General features: G+C 38.0%; 1 protein-coding gene across 5 annotated transcripts in view; it reads left to right on the top strand.

Annotated features, from left to right (window-relative positions):
* PDE3A (phosphodiesterase 3A) overlaps positions 1-20,685 on the top strand; it is a 337,466-nt gene that overhangs the window by 299,336 nt on the left and 17,445 nt on the right. For all 5 annotated transcript variants that reach the window (XM_035255181.3, XM_054237914.2, XM_035255182.3 and 2 more), the window contains exons 11-15: positions 4,875-4,988; positions 5,132-5,331; positions 7,034-7,237; positions 8,444-8,599; positions 11,012-11,270. In XM_035255181.3, the coding sequence (XP_035111072.3) occupies positions 4,875-4,988; positions 5,132-5,331; positions 7,034-7,237; positions 8,444-8,599; positions 11,012-11,270 (933 nt within the window). The remainder of the gene's footprint in view (positions 1-4,874; positions 4,989-5,131; positions 5,332-7,033; positions 7,238-8,443; positions 8,600-11,011; positions 11,271-20,685) is intronic.

The following is a 20,685-nucleotide window of genomic DNA, read 5'->3' as shown; positions in this document are numbered from 1 at the left end:
TGATTGACCTAAGTGTTCAGGATTTCTCGAAGGCTAAAGAATTCCATAAATAAGCCTTTGTAGAAAGGAAGCCACAGAGGACACTAAAGAACAGCTAGGCTGAATTTCCAAATTCATGTTATATTTTCAAATGTGTATTAGTGATATAATTAGCCATAGCAAAGCTGCAGAGTTCAAATTGATACTAACCTCCATGGACGTAATAACCACCAACTTATTCACAGGTAGTGTATCACTGAATCATAGTGGAAAGATGGCAAGTATTTAAGTACAAAAATAAGTTTTCAGATTCTAAGATTTATTTACTTTTATGTTTTGTTACATTTTTATATATGACAAGTAAATAGATATTTTTTTCTCTGAAATTGTGGGTTCTTTATTCCAGTGAAAATAATTTGTCATAATAAACTTGCTTATTCTATTAGAAGTCCTACATACTTTCCATAAAGGGAATTTATTTACATCTTTCCATAGGAAAGCTCTAGTTTCATCTGTGATCACTTTTAATGAATATTTCATATGTGCTGAGATTAATTAATATGAATATTTATTAAAAGCTTCACTTATTAATTATAATTAGTACATATAAAAATTTGCTGTGTAACTACTTATTTTAATATTTACTTTGGATATATTTCTAACGGTTCTATCTAAATGAATCCAGAGTTGAAATGAAGCCTAAGAGGAACCGAAGTTAAAATGGGGTTGGATTAACTTTAATATGATAATGTATGCAAATATTAAAAACTAAATTTATTATTGTTCTAAGTGTACCTCTAACAGTTTTCAAGAGAAGAGGGCGCATAGGAAAGCTTTTAAATGTGTGATTAGAAGTCTGATAAAAATTGAAGAATCTACATTTAAGCAGAGAATTAAAGAAATTTCATGGTAGTAGCAATGGAAAGACAATAAATATAGGCAGCTCAATAATGTAAATGTGATGAAAATATATCAAATATATCGTAAGTTTCAATCAAACGTGATAAATTAATGTATGGTCAGTACTCAATTGGACAGGGAGGTAAATAATGTTTGGTGTCATTCATAGTCCTTTCCAGTTGGGCATTTTGCTTAATAAAGAAAAATCCATCCATATTCATTTATTGATGCTGTTATTTTTTAGGGTATTTTTTTTTAATTTTCAAAGAGTTTCAGCTCTAAAGTATAATCCCCCTGACACCTCTCATCCTTATTTAAGTTTGAGAAATGGGGAGAATGCCTCAGGACTACCTGTGAGAACGTCACTCATTTCATGACAGCAAGGAGACTAGTCCCGCTCAAGCTGTATTTAGTCCAGTTCAGTTAAGCTGCACATGATGTTCCCGCTGATTTTAAAGCTGGAAACTGAAGTGACATGGTACAAGCTACAGGGGCAGAACTACCAGAGTATCAACTATATTCCAAAAGAAAAAACATACTTAAAGTGTTAGCTCTATTCTTTACTACTTCCCCTCACCCTACGGTGCATAGGATACACATAATTTTAAATCAAAACTATGTAAATTTGGATCTTAAAATCTGTGAATTTACATGCAACTCCAACCCTCCATACCAGCTCCCTTCAACTCTGTGCTTGAGGGAAAAGGAGAAAGTTGAGAAAACAAGTGTATCAAGACGGAAGAGGGAGATGGGCGGACTCTGGGAAAGAGGTAGGGTGTACCACGTGCTAGTGTATGCGTGTGCGTCTATGTGTCATTCAGGAGGGCGATGGGGTTGACGCGTGAGTGAGGGCGTCACCGAGGGGACTGGGGATTTGTCCAAAATGCGGAGGTGAAGAAAGAGGTATGATGATGATAAGGAGAAAATGATGATAGGTCTGATAGCGTTCCTTGTCCTTCTCAGTTGCTTAAAGAGGAATCTGTAGGCATTTTTATGTACCGCACAGAAACCTGCCAGTAACTCACATTGACCCTGCTGGCTTCCTTCCTGGGTGTCCTTGCTCCTGGGTTGAGTTACCAGAGAGCTAATGGCAAGAACGGTGGAGATGCCAGCACTTGGCATAATACCAAATACATGCTAACTGAATATCTGATGAATAAACATGTTACTGGCTGCTAACAGGACAGATAGTTTTCCATTCTTCAGTCTAAGTGACGGATGACAGTGTTATTCTCCTAGACATACAGACATGTAACTAGATGTATATATTTAAGCAGCTAGATTTGGTTAGTGATTTTTTAACTTAGTACTTTTAAATCTATACTCAAAGCAAAAGGAACATTTTAAAATACATATACTGTCTTTACCCCGCTTTTAAATCAAGATCGTACCAGCCTCGTTGCAGCTTTTCATCTTGTATTTTCAGCACTAGACTATTTACTTAGGATTGCTTGCTTGTTGAGTTTGTAAAACAAAAACAAAAAAACGAAAAATAATCCCTATAAAATTTTCTGGGCCTAGGCCTTGGGGTGGGGTCAGGGCAGTGGTGATGAGAGCTCAGGAGCTGCAAGTTCACCTGGAATAGATGTTATCATTTCCTTACCCCAAACAGGCTCTGGAAACACTGATACTGCCCCAGCATCCACCTCTGCAATGCTGTGCTCATGCACAGGTTTCCTTGACTTTCAGTAATAATAGTAACTACTGGCATAGAGTAATCTTCCCAGCTTGCAACAGGAGAAGGTAATTTAACTCAAAAGCTGGCTTCCAACTTACCTCCCAAAAGTGGAACCCTATTTCCAGACTGCCATTTTCCTGCCATACCAGGTCTCACATCTGTCTTCTGCCTCCTGATAGGTGTAGAAGAGATTTTATTTTATTCTTACAAATCCAGCAGTGATTCTTGGAGAAAGCTGGTGATCTATACTTGTTTTATCTTGTTCTACAGTAAGAGTTTATTTTACATGAATAATATTTACACAAATTGCAAGCTCACTTTGTATCAGGCCCTTTAAAATATATTTCCTTCTGTAATTGTCACAATTGTACTATAAAGTTGACAGTGTTATTCTCATATTTTTAAGATGAAGAAATGAGGCTTTCTACTGTATCTTATTTTTAAGACAAAGAAATGAATTTTAAGTAACTCAATCAAGTTTGCATGGATAATAAATATAGCAGAAGTGAAAACATACCTGTCCCAAATCCAGAAAATTCCAGTATGAAAATTTCATAAATAGCCCAAGTACAGACATAAAATATGATTGCAATTGCGTTGCCTGTGAATTATTTGTAAATGGTAAAGGTCTTATATCACTGGACATGGTCTGGACTCAGGGATATAGATGCCAGTCTTAATAAAATTGCTCTTTGACATACCATACAATATTAGTATTCATGTTTACAACAGACACAGGTATCCAAGTTTTGCTCTTTTCTCCTCAGGAAGCTAGGAGTTGAGTTCCTTTCTTTCATTTTTTAATTTATTATTATTATTATTTTGAGACAGAGTCTCTGTTGCCCAGGCTGGAGTGCAGTGGTGCCATCTCAGCTTACTGTAACCTCCACCTCCCGGGTTCACGTGATTCTCATGCCTCAGCCTCCCAAGTAGCTGGGACTACAAGTACCTGCCACCACACCAGGCTAATTTTAGTATTTTTAGTAGAGACAGAGTTTCACCATGTTGGCCAGGCTGGTCTGGAACACCTGACTTCAAATGATCAACCCACTTTGGCATCCCAAAGTGCTGGAATTATAGGCATGAACCACTGAGTCTGGCCAGAGTTGAGTTTCTTTAAGCCTTTCTGAGGAGATCTTTTCAAACCTATATATCCAGGCCTCTCCGCTGAATCTCCAGGGTGTTTACCTAAGATTTAGCTGCATATTCTCACCTAAAGGCTGATTCCTAACAGCTGCCAGAAATTTAGCACCCACCTAAGTGCTGTAATTGCTACATTGACCGTAGGTTCCCTCTTCCTTCCTTTACTAGGGTCTAGGTGTTTCTTTCATATTCTTATTGTCACTCTTGTTCTCTCCTGTTTCTCTCTTGTTCTTGTGTTAAGTATTATGCAGAAATGTAATCTGTTACACTAGAGAGGGAAACAGTATCCTGGGTGGTTAGCAGAAATGTAATATGTAAAGTTAGTATATTTAGAATAAAGCACACTAAGCAGTGCAGCATAATGAGAGGTCTGATAAGCTTCTAGAAGGCTTGGAAGAACGGCACAGAAGGCAGCAAGGGCACAACGGGCACGTGGTTATGGTTTGAAAGAAGTCGAACTGCACGTGTGGAGTATGACCCCCTTCCCATAATGATGGCAATATGATTAGCGAATCTGGTTTTCTCATAGGTTTTAACTTCTAAATGGCTTAGCTTTCAACATTACTATACAAAGAGATTTTTCTTTTTAGGTATTTCTTAGAACTATATTCTCAAATGAGAATTTCTAGATAATTAGAGAATATAATTGTGGCTTTGCATTTTGCTTGTGGATATAATCTACATATAAAAGATACTTTATTGCAGTGCTTCGAGATTGATACAGAAAAATGGTGTGATGTTCTATTCTCAGGTTACATTTGAGTACCGTTTATCAGAGACGGAGTATGTCTGACCTAGTTGAAGTGTGTCATAGCTGTTATTTTATCTGGTTCTCTGCAGTTCTAGGCAGGAACATGAAAAAGTACAAGAGTGAACATTACAGTTGTTTCACAGTGAGTTTCCTATATACGTAGTTTGTGGCCCACTATTGACACAGATTTTTCTACTTCAGGTATCTGCATGCATAATAAATGTTACAAGGGGGTTTTTCTTTCTTGTTACTATGGATATTATAGAGTTATAGAAGAGGAATCAAAGAATATTTGTCCTAGAAAGTTTGGCTTTCATGGAAATAGTGAAATGTTAGGACTGAACTGTGTGTCCAGTAGGTGGCACTCTTAGTTCTTACGACCCCAGAGTTGGTAAATTGACGACTTGTGTTCACTGATTACAGATCACAACAGAGTCCATGCCACTGACGTTTTACATGCTGTTTGGTATCTTACTACTCAGCCTATTCCAGGCCTCTCAACTGTGATTAATGATCATGGTTCAGCCAGTGATTCAGGTATGTACGAAGTGAATCTGCACTCCCTTGTGAGACATGGGAACGAGGGTGTTTGTTTTCAAAAAAAAAAGTAAGTGAAGACAAATGATGTCAGTTTAATACCTTTAAAAAAGATTTCTGTGACTCTCATTTTCTCTTCTCAGATTCTGACAGTGGATTTACACACGGACATATGGGATATGTATTCTCAAAAACGTATAATGTGACAGATGATAAGTACGGATGCCTGTCTGGGAATATCCCTGCCTTAGAGTTGATGGCACTGTATGTGGCTGCAGCCATGCATGATTATGATCACCCAGGAAGGACTAATGCTTTCCTGGTTGCAACTAGTGCTCCTCAGGTAAATCTTTAGATTTTGGGTTAGGAGAAATAATTTAAACATTTCTCAAGAAGCAAAGTGTGATTTATAATAGGCATCAAGTTAATATAACTATATATAGTCTTACCTGAAAATTCTCAGAGACCATGCTAAAACCATGAATTCTTCATTCTGAAAAGAAACCATAGATTCTTCCAAGATACTAATGGCAGCTATACAACTTAATTACCCATGGAAACCATTTCTCAGTTGTCTTCTTAGGAAGAAAATCTATTTGAATTCATGTTAATGGACCCCTTCAACAAACAAAAGGCAACCTATACAAAAGCCCCTTTCTGAAAAGATTAGAGAACCCAGTATTTCTTGGACTTCTAAGAATGTAAGGGTTCTTTGTATATAAAGATCATTCCTTTGAAATATATTCATTATAACAATTATGATTCTTGTGGCATATCTATAGGATGGTAGAATTTTAACATCAATTTGTTTCATTGGAGGAAATTTTTTTGCCTAAACATAGATTCTAAAAGCAGTGAATAAATTTAAATTTCATCTTGGTGTATAATTCAATCTATGTGAAAAATTCATCACTAAGTTTCTAGACATGCCCATTTATACAATCAAATATAGCCCCTTATTTATTTAATTGGCTGAACCCAAGTTACTAAACATTCTGAGATCCTCTGCTCTTCTACAAGATCCAGAGGCCAATTTCATTCTATATTACTTTCCTGTTTTCCTCTTTGCCTCTTCCGTCCCACTGGTATCCCGTTCCACAGCTGATCTTAAAGTCTGTTCTGTAGGTTTCCTTGGATCTATATACAGTAAAAATTATCTGATCATTTTTTCTTGATTATCTACCTTTTTTCCACTTGTCTTTCATACACCAGAATTATTTTTTTTAAAGATAGGCAAAAATCCACTGGCCAGGACAATCTGCCATTCAGATTTTTCTACATGTCTACATTTTTATAAACCTCAGTATCACTTTTCAGTGCTTCGTGTTTTCTTTTTGTCCTTATGCCTTTTATTTTCTCCATAGGCTCTCTTGCAAAGTACTGTTTAGGCATTTTGTAGGCAGTTTCTTTTTTTAAAAAACATTCTCTAATAAAACTTCTCTCTGCATTATTAGAGAATTTCAAACAAGTAAACGTCATTTTATATCCTTAAATACTAGATAAAATGTGATATTTCCTGTGGAGTGGAGTGGGAATGTTTTGAATCATGGGCACGTTGGGGATTCCATTTATTTTTAATAGCTATATGTGTTTAAGAGGAGGTAATGCGTATGCCAGATACAGGAAGTAACCTAATTACGTCTTGAGGTATTGGTATAATTATATTTACATATAACATAAATGTAATTTTTTTGTCTTCCTCCCTCCTGTTTCTTTTCTATTTGTATATCTTTTCGATGTTTAAATTCCTGTACCCTACAAGGAAATGTAAAGAAAATTTTTTAAAGTATGTGTTAAGATAGGCTAGTGCCCCCTCACAAGAGTTTCTGTTAACGTTTCAAGGAAAGGAATTTATCTTACAAAAAAGGGAAATTTAATCAAGAAAAATAATAGCATCATTATATAGTAATAATTGATTCTTAATGTCACATGAATACATTTCTTTTTTGTATGAATAAAAAGCAATTTCAGAAGCACTGCATACTCTCATAAGTTTTGTGATTATTTTCTTAAAAAGTTGAACTCTTAACTCTCTTATTGCCTAGGCGGTGCTGTATAACGATCGCTCCGTTTTGGAGAATCATCACGCAGCTGCTGCATGGAATCTTTTCATGTCCCGGCCAGAGTATAACTTCTTAGTTAACCTTGACCATGTGGAATTTAAGCATTTCCGTTTCCTCGTCATTGAAGCAATTTTGGCCACTGACCTGAAGAAACACTTTGACTTTGTGGCCAAATTTAACAGCAAGGTCAGTAGAGTTGTCGCAGTCTTCATTTTACAGACACACCAAAAGACATCATGGAAGCAAACTGTTGAACCAAGCGTGTTACTGTCAACTCTCACATGTCAAATGTGAAAATGGAATTTAATAAAATGTGCAACCAGAGCGCACATATACACACTGATCTGATTCTAGATGCCCAGGAGGTCAAGATCCTGTCTTTATAGATCATGCTTTGTGCTACAGAGAAATAACACGTTCTGTCATTGTGGTTTTGGTTTCTTTAATTTTTTCTCATCTCTGTGGCATATTTATATAAATTATCTGGCCGCAGTACAGATCAAAAGTTGAAGCAAAATTTTATACATCAAAAGTAAATGCCCAGATATTAAGTTATGAAAACTTTTATGATTCGTAACTATATTATTTTAATAGTAATCGGTAATAAGGCCCAGTGCAGTGGCTCAGGCCTATAATCCCAACCCTCTGGGAGGCTGAGCCAGGTGGAACACTTGAGGCCAGAAGTTCGAGACCAATCTGGCTAACATGGCAAAACCGCATCTCTACTGAAAATACAAAAATTAGCCAGGTGTGGTGGCACACACCAGTAGTCCAACCTACTTGGGGAGCTGAGGCAGGAAGATTGTTTGAACTCAGGAAATACAAGTTGCAGTGGGCCAAGACTGCACCAGGGCACTCCAGCTTGAGAGACAAAGTGAGACTCTATCTCAAAAAAATAAAAACCAAAAGTAATTGATTATATATGCCAATTTTAAAAAGCATTTGTTGCTAATACAATAATTAATGATTTTTTAAATTTTTATTTTTGTAGGTATATAGTGTTTCTATTTATGGGTTACATTAATAAATTCATGTAATGCACAATAACAGTGTGGTATCTGTCACCTCAAACATTTATTCATTGTGTTAGAAACAATCCATTTATGTTCTTTTAGTTCTTTTTAAATGTATGATTAAATTATTTTTGTCTATACTCACCCTGTCACCCATAATTATTGCTTTATCTATAATTTATTATTTTACTTTTCTGATGAACTATTGTTACCATTAATTTACGTAGGCCAATAACATTTTAAAATAGCTAGGAGTTCCCAATTATTTGGTATTATGATCCCTGTGTAATATGTAGACAATAAATGTTCTTTTGTTTTCTCTTCTGCTCCACTTTTATTTTTATTGAAGCAAAACATGTTTTACCTTTGTCTCAACCAGGTGAATGATGACGTTGGAATAGACTGGACCAATGAAAACGATCGTCTGCTGGTGTGTCAGATGTGTATAAAGTTGGCTGATATCAATGGTCCAGCTAAATGTAAAGAGCTTCATCTTCAGTGGACAGATGGTATCGTCAATGAATTTTATGAGCAGGTAATTGACAGCTGTTTAATATGTCTCAGTCTATACTTACAGGTTGCTCATGAATTGCTCAAAGCTTCTAATGGCTGTGAAAGGATGATCTCTCTATTTTATATTCATACTTTGATCAGAAAATGCATTGGTCAGTTTTGATCAGGAGATAAAAAGTGATGTGTAAAAATTTGACTAAAATATAATCTAACCTTCTATGATAAAGTCATCTGCAAGCATTTGGGGGGAAGAAAATATTGAGAAAGTTGTCAGAGGTTAGGAAGATCCTTGAAATACTGTTCTTTTATAGATTTATTTGTTATCACAGAGGTAATTTAAATGTATATGGAGTAGCTTTTATGTATATGGTAGTTTAAATGTATATGCATTTTAAGTTCACTTACCTTCCTAAAAAAATTAATTTATTATCATGGAAGGTAGTTTAAATATATATGGAATAGTTTATATGTATATGGTACTTTAAATATATACGCATATCAGATTAAGTTCGCTTTTGTAAGAAAAATTAATAACAATAGTGTATGAAAAAGCTAAAAAGAAATAGGCATTTCATCTGACATGATAATGTGAGAGTCAGCAGACTATTAAAAAAGCTACCGCAATTACACAAGCCAGGAGTGATCCTCCTGACATGACCCTACACCAGTCAGATCGCACCTGAACCTTCCTGTTTGGTACCGTGAACCACTCTTAAAAAGAATGTCTACACACTGGGATCTATTGGGGGGAATAGGGGAGGGACAGCAGGGCGGGGAGCTGGGGAGGGATAACATGGGGAGAAATGCCCAATGTGGGTGAAGGGGAGGAAGGCAGCAAAACACACTGCCACGTGTGTACCTATGCAACTATCTTGCATGTTCTGCACATGTACCCCAAAACCTAAAATGCAATTAAAAAAAAAAAAAGAATGTGGAGGTGAAGAGGCATGCATGAAGGACAGAAATAAGTGACAGAAAAGCACGTGAAGAAATGAAGATATTTTCTCTGGGGGAAATATAACTGTCTTTTATACTTAAAGGAGTAACATACTAATTTAGGAAGAAGTTAATCATAACATTGCTGTGGAGATTAAAGAAGATAAATTATGTAACATACTTAGCACAGGATCTGATTCATTAAAAAAACTTAGATCCCTCCCTACTGCCCTAAAAAAGGTGTGACTACAACCAGTCTATGGAAGTTATTGGGAAGCAGAGTTCAGGTCAATGTCAGAAAGAAACTTGTATTGTTAAACATGTCCAAAAATGGCTGAGACATCTTAATAATAGTAAGAAATTGTCTGTCACTGGACATATTTAAACAGAGATTAGAATGAACTTTTATGATTATTATAAGTAGAATTCATATGCAGAATGAAGGTTTGTGCTTTTAAAAAATAATGTATGCCTTTCTTAAGAAACAGATTTATTAATAATCATTCCCAAAATATGGAAATGCAGAAAAATGTAAAGTAATGGGAAATTCATGTATTGTAATACCACTTCTTAGGCATAATTGTTGCTGATATTTTGGGATATTTCCTTTATTAATTTTGCTAGGTTAACACTGGTTAAAAATCTCCTTTTTTTACCCCTCAAAAAGATTTGAAGCACTTCAAAATAAAATACTTATACAGTAATATTATTAAATTTATAGATAAATAAGAATATCAGAAACCATACAATCACAGAAGATACATTAATAATTCAAACCAAATCTGGGATAAGGTAACCCCTTGAATTGAGCAATAAATTCTTTTAAGCTTTCTGGCAGCCAAGGCAAAAAAAAATGAATATAGGCTACATTTATATATTTTTAAATAATTATTCTCACCATTGCTTTTTTTTTTTCTGATGGAGTCTTACTCTGTCACCCAGCTGGAGTGCAGTGACATAGTCTTGGCTCACTGTAACCTCCACCTCTTGGGTTCAAGCAATTCTCCTGCCTCAGCCTTCTGAGTAGCTGGGATTACAGGTATCTGCCACTACGCCCAGCTAATTTTTTGTATTTTTAGTAGAGATGGGGTTTCACCATATTGGCCAGACAGGTCTCGAACTCCTGACCTCATAACTTGCCCACTTCTGCCTCCCAAAGTGCTGGGATTACAGGCATGAGCCACCGTGCCTGGCCTCACCATTACGTTTTAATGCATTTATATTTTCATATAAAAGACACTGACTTGTGTGATAAAAATATTATCTACTGATACATTAGACTTTAGATTTTCTGTATTTCTCCTTGATAAAAAGCAAAAACCTCAAGATCACAAAAGTATTAATTAGCAGCAAAGTCCTTCTATAGGAATCCTAGCGACTGAGGTAGGATCTTTTAGCTGTCAAGTAAAGAAATGTGTGCATTAATGTCTGGGGTTTTGCTTATTTACAAACTTCAGATGCCAAGGGAATGTTGACTTGACTTGTGTTGTATTTCTAGGGTGATGAAGAGGCCAGCCTTGGGTTACCCATAAGCCCCTTCATGGATCGTTCTGCTCCTCAGCTGGCCAATCTTCAGGAATCCTTCATCTCTCACATTGTGGGGCCTCTGTGCAACTCCTACGATTCAGCAGGACTAATGCCAGGAAAATGGGTGGAAGACAGCGATGAGTCAGGAGATACTGATGACCCAGAAGAAGAGGAAGAAGAAGCAACAGCACCACATGAAGAGGAAACCTGTGAAAATAATGAATCTCCAGGTAAGTTCCAAGATCTAGTTCTAATGTGTTTTCCCTGGATTACTTTCTTACTTTAGATGAATTTTATGCTTCTTATGAAATATAGTACTTCAAGTCTATATATCATTTGCCAAGTTTGATTATGGATAGCTACCTTACCCAGTATCATAATACTAGAAATTCCAGACTATGGAATCTATAATAATAATATATATCATACAAAGATATCTTCTCCACCATGAAGTTAAAAAAAAAAAAGAGTTGATGTCTATTCTTCAGGGTATTTAGTGATTTAAAAGTGAAAGGAATTTCGGTTACTATAAAGACCAATCATAGGTTTTTATTGGCTTGGTTAGGGGAACTCCATGTGAATACGAGATAGTATTCATTTGTTCATTCAACAGACATTGATTGAGAACCTGCTCTGTGCCAGGCATCATTCTAGGTACTAGAGGTAGAGCTGTGGGGAAAAAAAAAGACAAAAAAAAAAATCGTCACCCTTATAGAAGTATATTCTAGTGGGATCAGTAGACACTAAGCAAAACAAAACAAGTCAGTATGTCTATAGTATGTTAGATACAGTAATATTTACTGTAGTGATAAATACTGATAAATATGAGAGTAAAAATAAAAGGAAGGAGATGTGAAATATTATAGAGATAGGTTAAAATTTTAGGTAAGATAACCAGGGATAGGAAAGATGTAAACAAGGGAAAATTTTTTTTAAATGGAAAGAAAAGAGCTGCAAGAAGTAAGGGGATGCTCCCTGGGGCTACATGTGTGAAGAGGATTCCGAGGAGAGGAGAAAGCGACCTGTGAAAAGGTCCTGAGGTGTGCACTGGGTGGGTGTTCAGGGAGCAGAAGAACTGAGATGCTGGAGCAGCAAGACAGAGGCAGTGGGGAGCCAACGTGTCCAAGGAAGAGAATGCAGTCATGGGTCCTCAGTTTCTGTTTCTGGTTGGGCCAATAAAGCCCCTTCCTCATTCCTCTTTTCTGCTTGTCACTAGAGACAGAAACTAAAAATCATAGCTTCAGATGCTAAAAGCCTAAAACAAAACACAGCGAAACAACAGCAACAACAAATAAGTCAGCCTGTGCAAGCTTGGAAGGTAGGACTCTACAGGTCACAGTAAGAGTCTTGGCTTTTACTGAGTAAGATGGGAAGTTGTCACCGGTCTCGAACAGAAGAGTTAGTAGACTCAACTTACGTTTTAACTGGACTGCTTCGGCTGCTCTATTGAGAAGATGCTGTGGTTGGGAAGGGAGCAAGAGTAGACACAGGGGGAGCAGTCAGGGGACTGTTGAAATTATCCAAGTGAGAGATGACTGTGACTTTGGACTAGGGCGGTAGCAACAGTGACAATGAGAACCCGTCACATCTGGTAATTGGCTGGAGTGCGTCATGTGGCCGATCTAACCTATTTAGCTTAATCGACTATAAAATCATTTTTCTTTAAGCCTCTAAATCGACTTTCCTGTTTATCCTGTCATGAAACAAGTAGTGACTAATAGCATAATTAGTAAAAATCCATGACCCGTCGAATGACACTGCACAAATACTATTCCTGTGGTTCCTAAGAACACAGTATGTGATTTCTGTCTACCTTTACAGATAAAGTACAGTCTTAATATTCCCAAAGCCCTTACCAAAACTATTCTGATCATTTTGTGCTTATTTTTATAACAATCAGGAAAATGCACAACTTGGTTCATTCCAACTATCTTGTAAGGAGATTAACCTTGTACTGATCCGTGTTGCCCTCATATAAGTACCCTGTTGTAGGCACACATAAGCAAACATAAAGAAGTCATTATCAATTATGAACTGATGAGGTAGATTTTTGCAAATTGAGCTTCAGGTCAGATCTGGCCAATCTTAATTTTTTTACAGAGTTGGAGAAATAAATATTGTTTTTCTTCAATTTTCTACTGTCAAAGTAATTATATTTTATTTATCTGATTCAAATCAAAAGGCTTCCATTAGAAAGTTTGTATTGATCTTGGGATCCAGAGCCAGAAGACAAAACTTGGAATTCATGAGTTATTTATTCATTTTTTTTTTCATTTAATAAACGTGTATTCGTTTTCTCTTTTTATTTGTTTTCATTTCAAAGAGCCAGGTAGTTTACTGTCTTACTAAGAATGAGACAGTTTTCCACTGAATGAAGGTATTGTCAGCTTAGCCTCTGGAAAAGCTTTGTTCCCAGGGGCCCTGACTTACTGCGGTTTGAACTCAAACCCATGGAAAATACAGACATGCAGATTCAGGCACTGGGAATTGAAGGACCCAGGCCAGGAGATTTAACAGGCTCAGCTTGTCAACCTAACCTTTAGCAGCAAACTTTATAGCCACAGATTCCATTTCTTTCTGTTCTCTAGTGTTGAGTTGTCATCCCTTCCCATTTTTGTCAAGTTCCCTAAAGCAGGACTGAGAGTTTTCTGGATTGTTTGATAGTACCTTCCAAAAGTTAACTGACCATATTTTCTTAAAATGGAAAAATATCCCATTCGCAATGATTTGATACTGTAGCTTTGGAAATCTTATCTTTAAAGTATTCCTTTACAGCCAAGAAAATGATAAATACAGGGAAGCATCAGTATTTACTAAATATTGGTCACATAGAGTAATGGAAGTTCAGAAATGAAGGGGGAATCGATCCTTAAGAGTTTAGCTGCCTCACTTTACAAAAGATTAGACTGAGGCTCAGAAATTTAAATAACATCCCAAGGTTGTAGAACCAGAAAGTAAAACCAGGTTTCTTAATGTTTAACTTCAGTGCTTTTGGCTCTCAGTAATTTTAATTTCAGAGTTCATATTGGCTAAGATGGTTACCTTGACTTCGCCTAATACTTAGGTTCCAGAAAAAAATAAATAAGCACAGATAACTTCTGTAGTTTGTAAAACTTGGAGATGTCCCAGGAAACACAGAATAAAATGTTTCAATATGGTATCCCAGGAGAAGAAGGTTTTTACCCCACCTCGTAATTAAATCTGAAAGATTCCTACAGCGAACTAAGAGGTTTCTAATGAAGTGCTAAGCTGCATTTAGAATTGGAGCAATGAAAGGCTCTTTGTTCTGCTTTCAAAAGGTTCCAGTATTGAACAATTTGGCTCTCAATACAGGCATGTTTTAGACCACCTGCAGACTCTAATCTACGCAAATTTATTTGGTACAAACCTTCTTCTACGTCACCTTCTTATTCAGTATAATTCCAGAGAGGTTTATTGCTAACGTTTAACAGTATTAATAAGAGAACAGCTGCTCTCATAGGGACTGTCCTGAAGGGAACAAAGAGGAAAATTGAGCTTTTGTTAGCTGCTTCCCTATGAATGTGCTGCCATCAATGTGTAACTTTAAGGAATCACCTTGAATGGAAGAGTCTTTGCTACAACTGTGATTCAGCCTGTCCATCAGCCAGGCTCCTCTGTAACTCCTGATTCAAAGGTTTCGGTTAAAAAGTATATTAGTAGTAAAAAATTTCTCAACAGGATTTGATTTGTACTTAACTGTAACAAAAACAAAGTCGAAAGAGACAAGTAGAGGTAGAAGAGTAATTTTTAAGTTGCTTTTACAAAATCTGATGTATTTTATTGACTTTCATAGAAAGAATTCAAATTTATTTCAATTTCAGTTATATCTATTGCCCTTGTTAGGAAGCTTTCAAATAAGGAATTGATATGAGGGGTCATGACCTGTGCTTCATAAACTTCGACCCATGTCCTGTTCTTCAAACTTGGCTTGAAATACTTCTGGCCCCTTTTCACCCAGTGTATTTAATTCTCATTACTTAGATCCAGTCCAGGTACCAAGACTTTAGGAAAAAAATTCGACCTAATTTTCTACAGTGTGAGTCTTTAGTGTTGCCATGGATTGATGTATCGAAGAGATTGCACCAGACATTTGTTAAAAATGACAATGAAGGTTTTATTGAAGACTATTATAGAGGAGACAGATGATGGGAGAGGAGGTCCATGCTGCTGTGAGCTAGTGAAAAAGTGCTGGAGGACATTACGGGAGCATTGACTAGTGTGATTAAGCCACCTGTTAATTGGTACTTACTAAAGCTGGGCTCCTACCTTCCCACAGAGACTAGGAGATAGGCCTGCCTTTCTTCTTTCCTTCCATCCTTTCTTCCTTCATTTAAATCTTCTTTTTTTTTTTTAATTTTAAAACTAAAATTTTATTTTGTGAGACTGTAAAGCTAGTTAGAGGCTGGGAGAAGATTTACCTATATTCCACAGGGGCAGAGAAAGAATTTGCTGTTACAGGTTTTCTAAAGCAAATGCTCTCCCAAGAGGGAGGTCAGAGTCCTACAGTCTAGAAGTTTAAAAGTGAGTCAAACCGAGAGGAATAGCAGGCCCATCGTGGTCACAAGAATATGTCTGGCATAAAACAGCAAATGTATTTCAGTTTTTATCTTCTTGGCTCTCTCTTAGAGAGAGTATGAGCTCCTTTAAGGCAAGCTCTGAGCCCATGATCTTTGTTTCCAAAGCATCCTGTAAAGTATTTGCCAGTTAGTTTGAGTCCATCTCTTGAAGAAATGATGAATAACCATAAATATGTATTTTTTTATTTTTTGCTTTTGACTCTGCCTGTGTTCATTTCCCTCAGCACTCATTCAATTTAATAATTGTTGTTCTGTGTCTATATGGTTCAAAATTAATTCAAGATGATTTAATATCCTTTTTCTTCTCTATATTTTAAAAATTTGTTGTTCTGTAAAGTGTAAGAAATTTCTGTAGCGTATTGTAATAAAACTGTTAAATGAATGACCAGCACTTCCACAAAGATGTTGGTAGATGTCCTCAAAGTTCCCTTGTCACCTCCCATATCAATGGGCTTTTTTGTTTCATTATTGTGCTAATCAAGTTTTTCTTTTTTCTTTCCTCCTATTTACTGTTAAGTCATATCTACTTCATTAAGTAGACCCAGATATCCCTTCTGATCTCCTTGCGAACTTGCACTTAAAAAAAATGTGTATTCACTTTTGTAGACACAGCAGTCTCACTTTATTCATTTCTGTAGAGACAGGGCCTCACTGTTTCTCAGACTGGTTTTGAACCCCTGACCTCAAGTGATTTTCCTGCTTCAGCCTCCCAAGTAGCTAGGATTACAGGCTGCATGAGCCACCACAGTCAGCTTGAACTGTTAACTCTTTAACGCAGTCTCAATTAGATTAGAATCTCCTGTAGACCACTTTTTCATATTAGTGTTATTTTTACCACTTACCAATACTTCATGATTGACCTGAAACTGTGGAACAAAAACTAGAGAGAAAATTACTCATTTAGTAAATGTTTACCATATACTTGATTAAAGTCTAGAACTTCACAGATATTATATATACACAAAAGAAGGCAGAAAAGCCTCTATACCAGGTGATATGGTTTGGCTGTGTCCCCACTCAACTCTCATCTTGAATTGTAGTTCCCATAATCCCATGTGTCGTTGGAGGGACCTGGTGGGAGGTAACTGAATCAAAGGGGCAGTTTCCCCCCTGGTGCTGTTCTCGTGATAGTGAGTGACCTCTCACAAGATCTGACAGTTTTATAAGGGGCTTTTCCCCCCTTTCCTTGGCACCTGTCTCTTTGTGCCACCATGTGAAGAAGGATGTGTTTGATTCCCCTTCCACCAATCACGGTGGAAGTTTCATGAGGCCTCCATAGTCCTGTGAGTCAATTAAGTCTCTTTTCGTTATAAATTGTCCAGTCTGAGGACTTCTTTATAGCAGGGTGAGAATGGACTATAGTAAGATGGTACCAGAATTGGGATGCTGCGATAAAGATACCCGAGAATATGGAAGCAACTTTGGAACAGAGTAACAGGCAGAGGTTGGGATAGTTTGGAGGGCAGAAGACAGAAAAATGAGGGAAACTTTGGAACTTTCTAGAGATTGGAGGGTGACATGGTTTGCTATGTCTCCACCCAAATCTAATTTTGAATTCCCATGTGTTGTGGAGGTCTCCAGTGGGAGGTAATTATATAATGGTGGCAAGTCTTTTCCACACTGTTCTCACATTAGTGAATAAGTCACATGAGATTCCATGGTTTTAAAAAGAGGAGTTTCCCTGCAGCCATCCATATAAGATGTGACTTGCTTCTCTTTGCCTTCCCCCATGATTGTGAGGCTTCCCCAGCAACATGGAACTGTGAGTTCTCCATTATGCCTCTTTCTTTATAAATTTACGAGTCTCAGGTATATAGTCTCTGTCAGCAGAGTGAAAGGGACTAATATGGTACATTGGTAATGGTAGAGTGGGGTACAGTTGAAAAGATGACCAAAAGTGTGGAAGCAACTTTGGAACTGGGCAACAGGAAAAGGCTGGAATAGTTTGGAGGGCTCAGAAGAAAACAAGAAAATATGGGAAAGTTTGGAACTTTCTAGAGACTCACTGAATGGCCTTGACAAAAATGGTGATAGTGATATGAACAGTAAAATCCAGGCTGAGGTGGTCTCAGATGGAGATGAGGAACTTGTTAAGAACTGGAGCAAATGTGACTCTTGTTATATTTTAGCAAAGAGGCTGGCAGCATTATGCCCCTTCACTAGAGATTTGTGGAACTTTGAACTTGAGAGAGATGATTTAGGGTATTTGGTGGAAGAAATTTCTAAGCAGCAAAGCATTCAAGAGGCAACTGGGTGTTCTTAAAGGCATTCCATTTTATAAGGGAAGCACAGCATAAAAATTCAGAAAATTTGCAGCCTGGCAATGCAACAGAAAAGAAAATCCCATTTTCTGAGGAGAAATCCAAGCCAGCTGCAGAAATTTGCATAAGTAAGGAGCTGAATGTTTATCCCCAAGACAATGGGAAAAATTTCTCCAGCACATGTCAGAGGTCTTCATGGCAGCCCCTCCCATCACAGGCCTGGGGCCTAGGAGGAAAAAGTGGTTTCATGGGCTGGGCCCAGGGTCCCCAAGCAGTGTGATGCCTAAGGACTTGATGCCCTGCATCCCAGGTCCTCCAGTTGTGGCTGAAAGAGGCCAAGGTACAGCTTGGGCTGTTACTCGAAAGGGTGGAAGCCCCAAGCCTTGGTAGCTTCCATGTGATGTTGAGCCTGTGGGTGCACAGAAGTCAAGAATTGAGGTTTGGGAACCTCCACCTAGATTTCAGAGGATGTACGGAAATTCCTGGATGTCCAGGCAGAAGTTTGCTGCAGGGGTGGGGCTCTCATGGGGAACCTCTGCTAGGGCAATGTGGAAGAGAAATGTGGGGTTAGAGCCACCACACAGAGTTACTACCGGGGCACTCCCTAGCAGAGCTGTGAGAAGAGAGCCACTATCCTCCAGACTCCAGAATGGTAGATCCACTGAGAGTTTGTACTGTGTGCCTGGAAAAGCTGCAGACACTCAATGCCGGCCTGTGAAAGCAGCCAGGAGGGAGGCTGTGCCCTGCAAAGCTACAGGGGCAGAGCTGCCCAAGACTATAGGATGCTCTTTCTTGCCTTCCACCATGATTGTCAGGTCTCTCCAGCCATGTGAAACTGTAAGTTCAGTAAACCTCTTTCTTTCGTAAATGTCCCAGTCTTGGGTATGTCTTTATCAGCAGTATGAAAACAGACTAATACAGAGGACTCAGAAGACAGTAAAATGTGGGGAAGTTTGGAACTTACTAGTGACTTGTTGAATGACATTGACCCAAATGCTGTTAGTGATATGCACAGTAAAACCCAGGCTGAGGTGGTCTCAGATGAAGATGAGGAACTTCTTGAGAACTAGAGTAAAAGTCACTCTTACTTTGCTTTAGAAAAGAGATTGGTGGCATTTTGCCCCAACCCTAGAGATCTGTGAAACTTTGAACTTGAGAGGGATGATTTAGGGTATCTGGCAGAAGAAATTTCTAAGCAGAAAAGTGTTCAAGAGGTGATTTGGGTGCTGTTAATAACATTCAGTTTTATGTATTCAGAAATACATGGTTTGGAATTGGAACTGGAAGAGGGAAGCCGAGAATAAAAGTTCAGAAAATCTTCAGCCTGAGGATGTGATAGAAAAGAAAAACCCATTTTCTGAGGAGAAATTCAAGTGGGCTGCAGAAATTTGCATCATTAAAAAAGAGCCAAATGTTAATCGCCAAGACAATGGAGAAAATGACCCCAGGGCATGTCAGAGATCTTCGCGGCAGCCCCTCCTATTACAGGCCCAGAGGCCTAGGAGGAAAAAATTGTTTCACAGGCCAGGCCACAAACTTGCAACCTAGGGACTTTGTGTCATGAGTGCCAGCTGCTTCAGCCATGGCAAAAGGGGGTAAATGTACAGCTCAGGTCATGGCTTCAGTGGGGTCAAGCCCCAAGTCTTGGCAACTTCTGCATCATGTTAGGCCTGTGGGTGTGCAGAAGACAGCAACTGAGGTTTGGGAACCTCTGCCTAGGTTACAGAGGATGTATCTGTACATGATTATACATTTCCTGAGGCCTCCCTAGCCCTGTGGAACTGTGAGTCAATTAAACCTCTTTCCTTTATAAATTACCCAGTCTCAGGATCTACCCTAGAATGGTAGATCCACCCACAGCTTGCACTGCACACATGGAAAAGCCACAGGCAGTCTATTCCAGCCTGTGAAAGCCGCTGTGGGGTGCTGTACCCTGCAAAGCCACAGGTGCAAAGCTGCCCAAGGCTGTGGGAGCACACTTTTTGCATCAGTTTGACCTGGATGTGAGACATGGAATCAAAGGAGATCATTTTTGACCTTTAAGGTTTAATGACTGCACTATTGAAAATTTTAGACTTGTATGAGGTCTGTAGCCCCCCCCTTTTTTTTTTTTTTTTGACACAGATTTCTCCCATTTGGAATGACTGTATTTACCTAATGCCTGTACCCCTGTTGTATCTTGGAACCAACTAACTTGCATTTAATTTTGCAATTAAATGTCCTTTCTAGGTAGAAAGGATTTGCCTTGTCTCAGATGAGACCTTGGACTTGGTCTTTTGAGTTAATGCTGGAATAAGTTAAGACTTTGGGGGAATTTTAGAAAGGCAAGATTGTGTTTTGAAGTGTAAGGATATTAGCTTTGGGAGGGGTGAGGGACAGAATAATATGATTTGGCTATGTCGCCACCCAAATCTCATCTTGAATTCTAGTTTCTATAATCCCTGTGTGTTGTGGGTGGGACCTAGTTGGAGGTAACTGAATCGTGGAGGTGGTTATTGTCATACTGCTGTTCTTGGGATAGTGAGCTCTTATGATATCTAGTAGTTTTGTAAGAGGCTTTTCTCCCTTTGCTTGGCTCTTCTCTCTTCCTGCCACCATGTGAAGAAGGACATGTTTGCTTCCTCTTCCGCCATGATTATACATTTCCTGAGGCCTCCCTAGCCCTATGGAACTGTGAGTCAATTAAACCTCTTGCCTTTATAAATTACCCAGTCTCAGGCAGTTTTTGATAGCAAAATGAGAATGAACTAATACACCAGGGAAATTCACAGTCTAATGGAAGGATC

Source organism: Callithrix jacchus, chromosome 9, assembly GCF_049354715.1.
Source record: "Callithrix jacchus isolate 240 chromosome 9, calJac240_pri, whole genome shotgun sequence".
NCBI lineage: Eukaryota > Metazoa > Chordata > Mammalia > Primates > Cebidae > Callithrix > Callithrix jacchus.
Note: the sequence above shows the minus strand (reverse complement) of the source record. Positions and strands in the feature narration are given on the sequence as shown.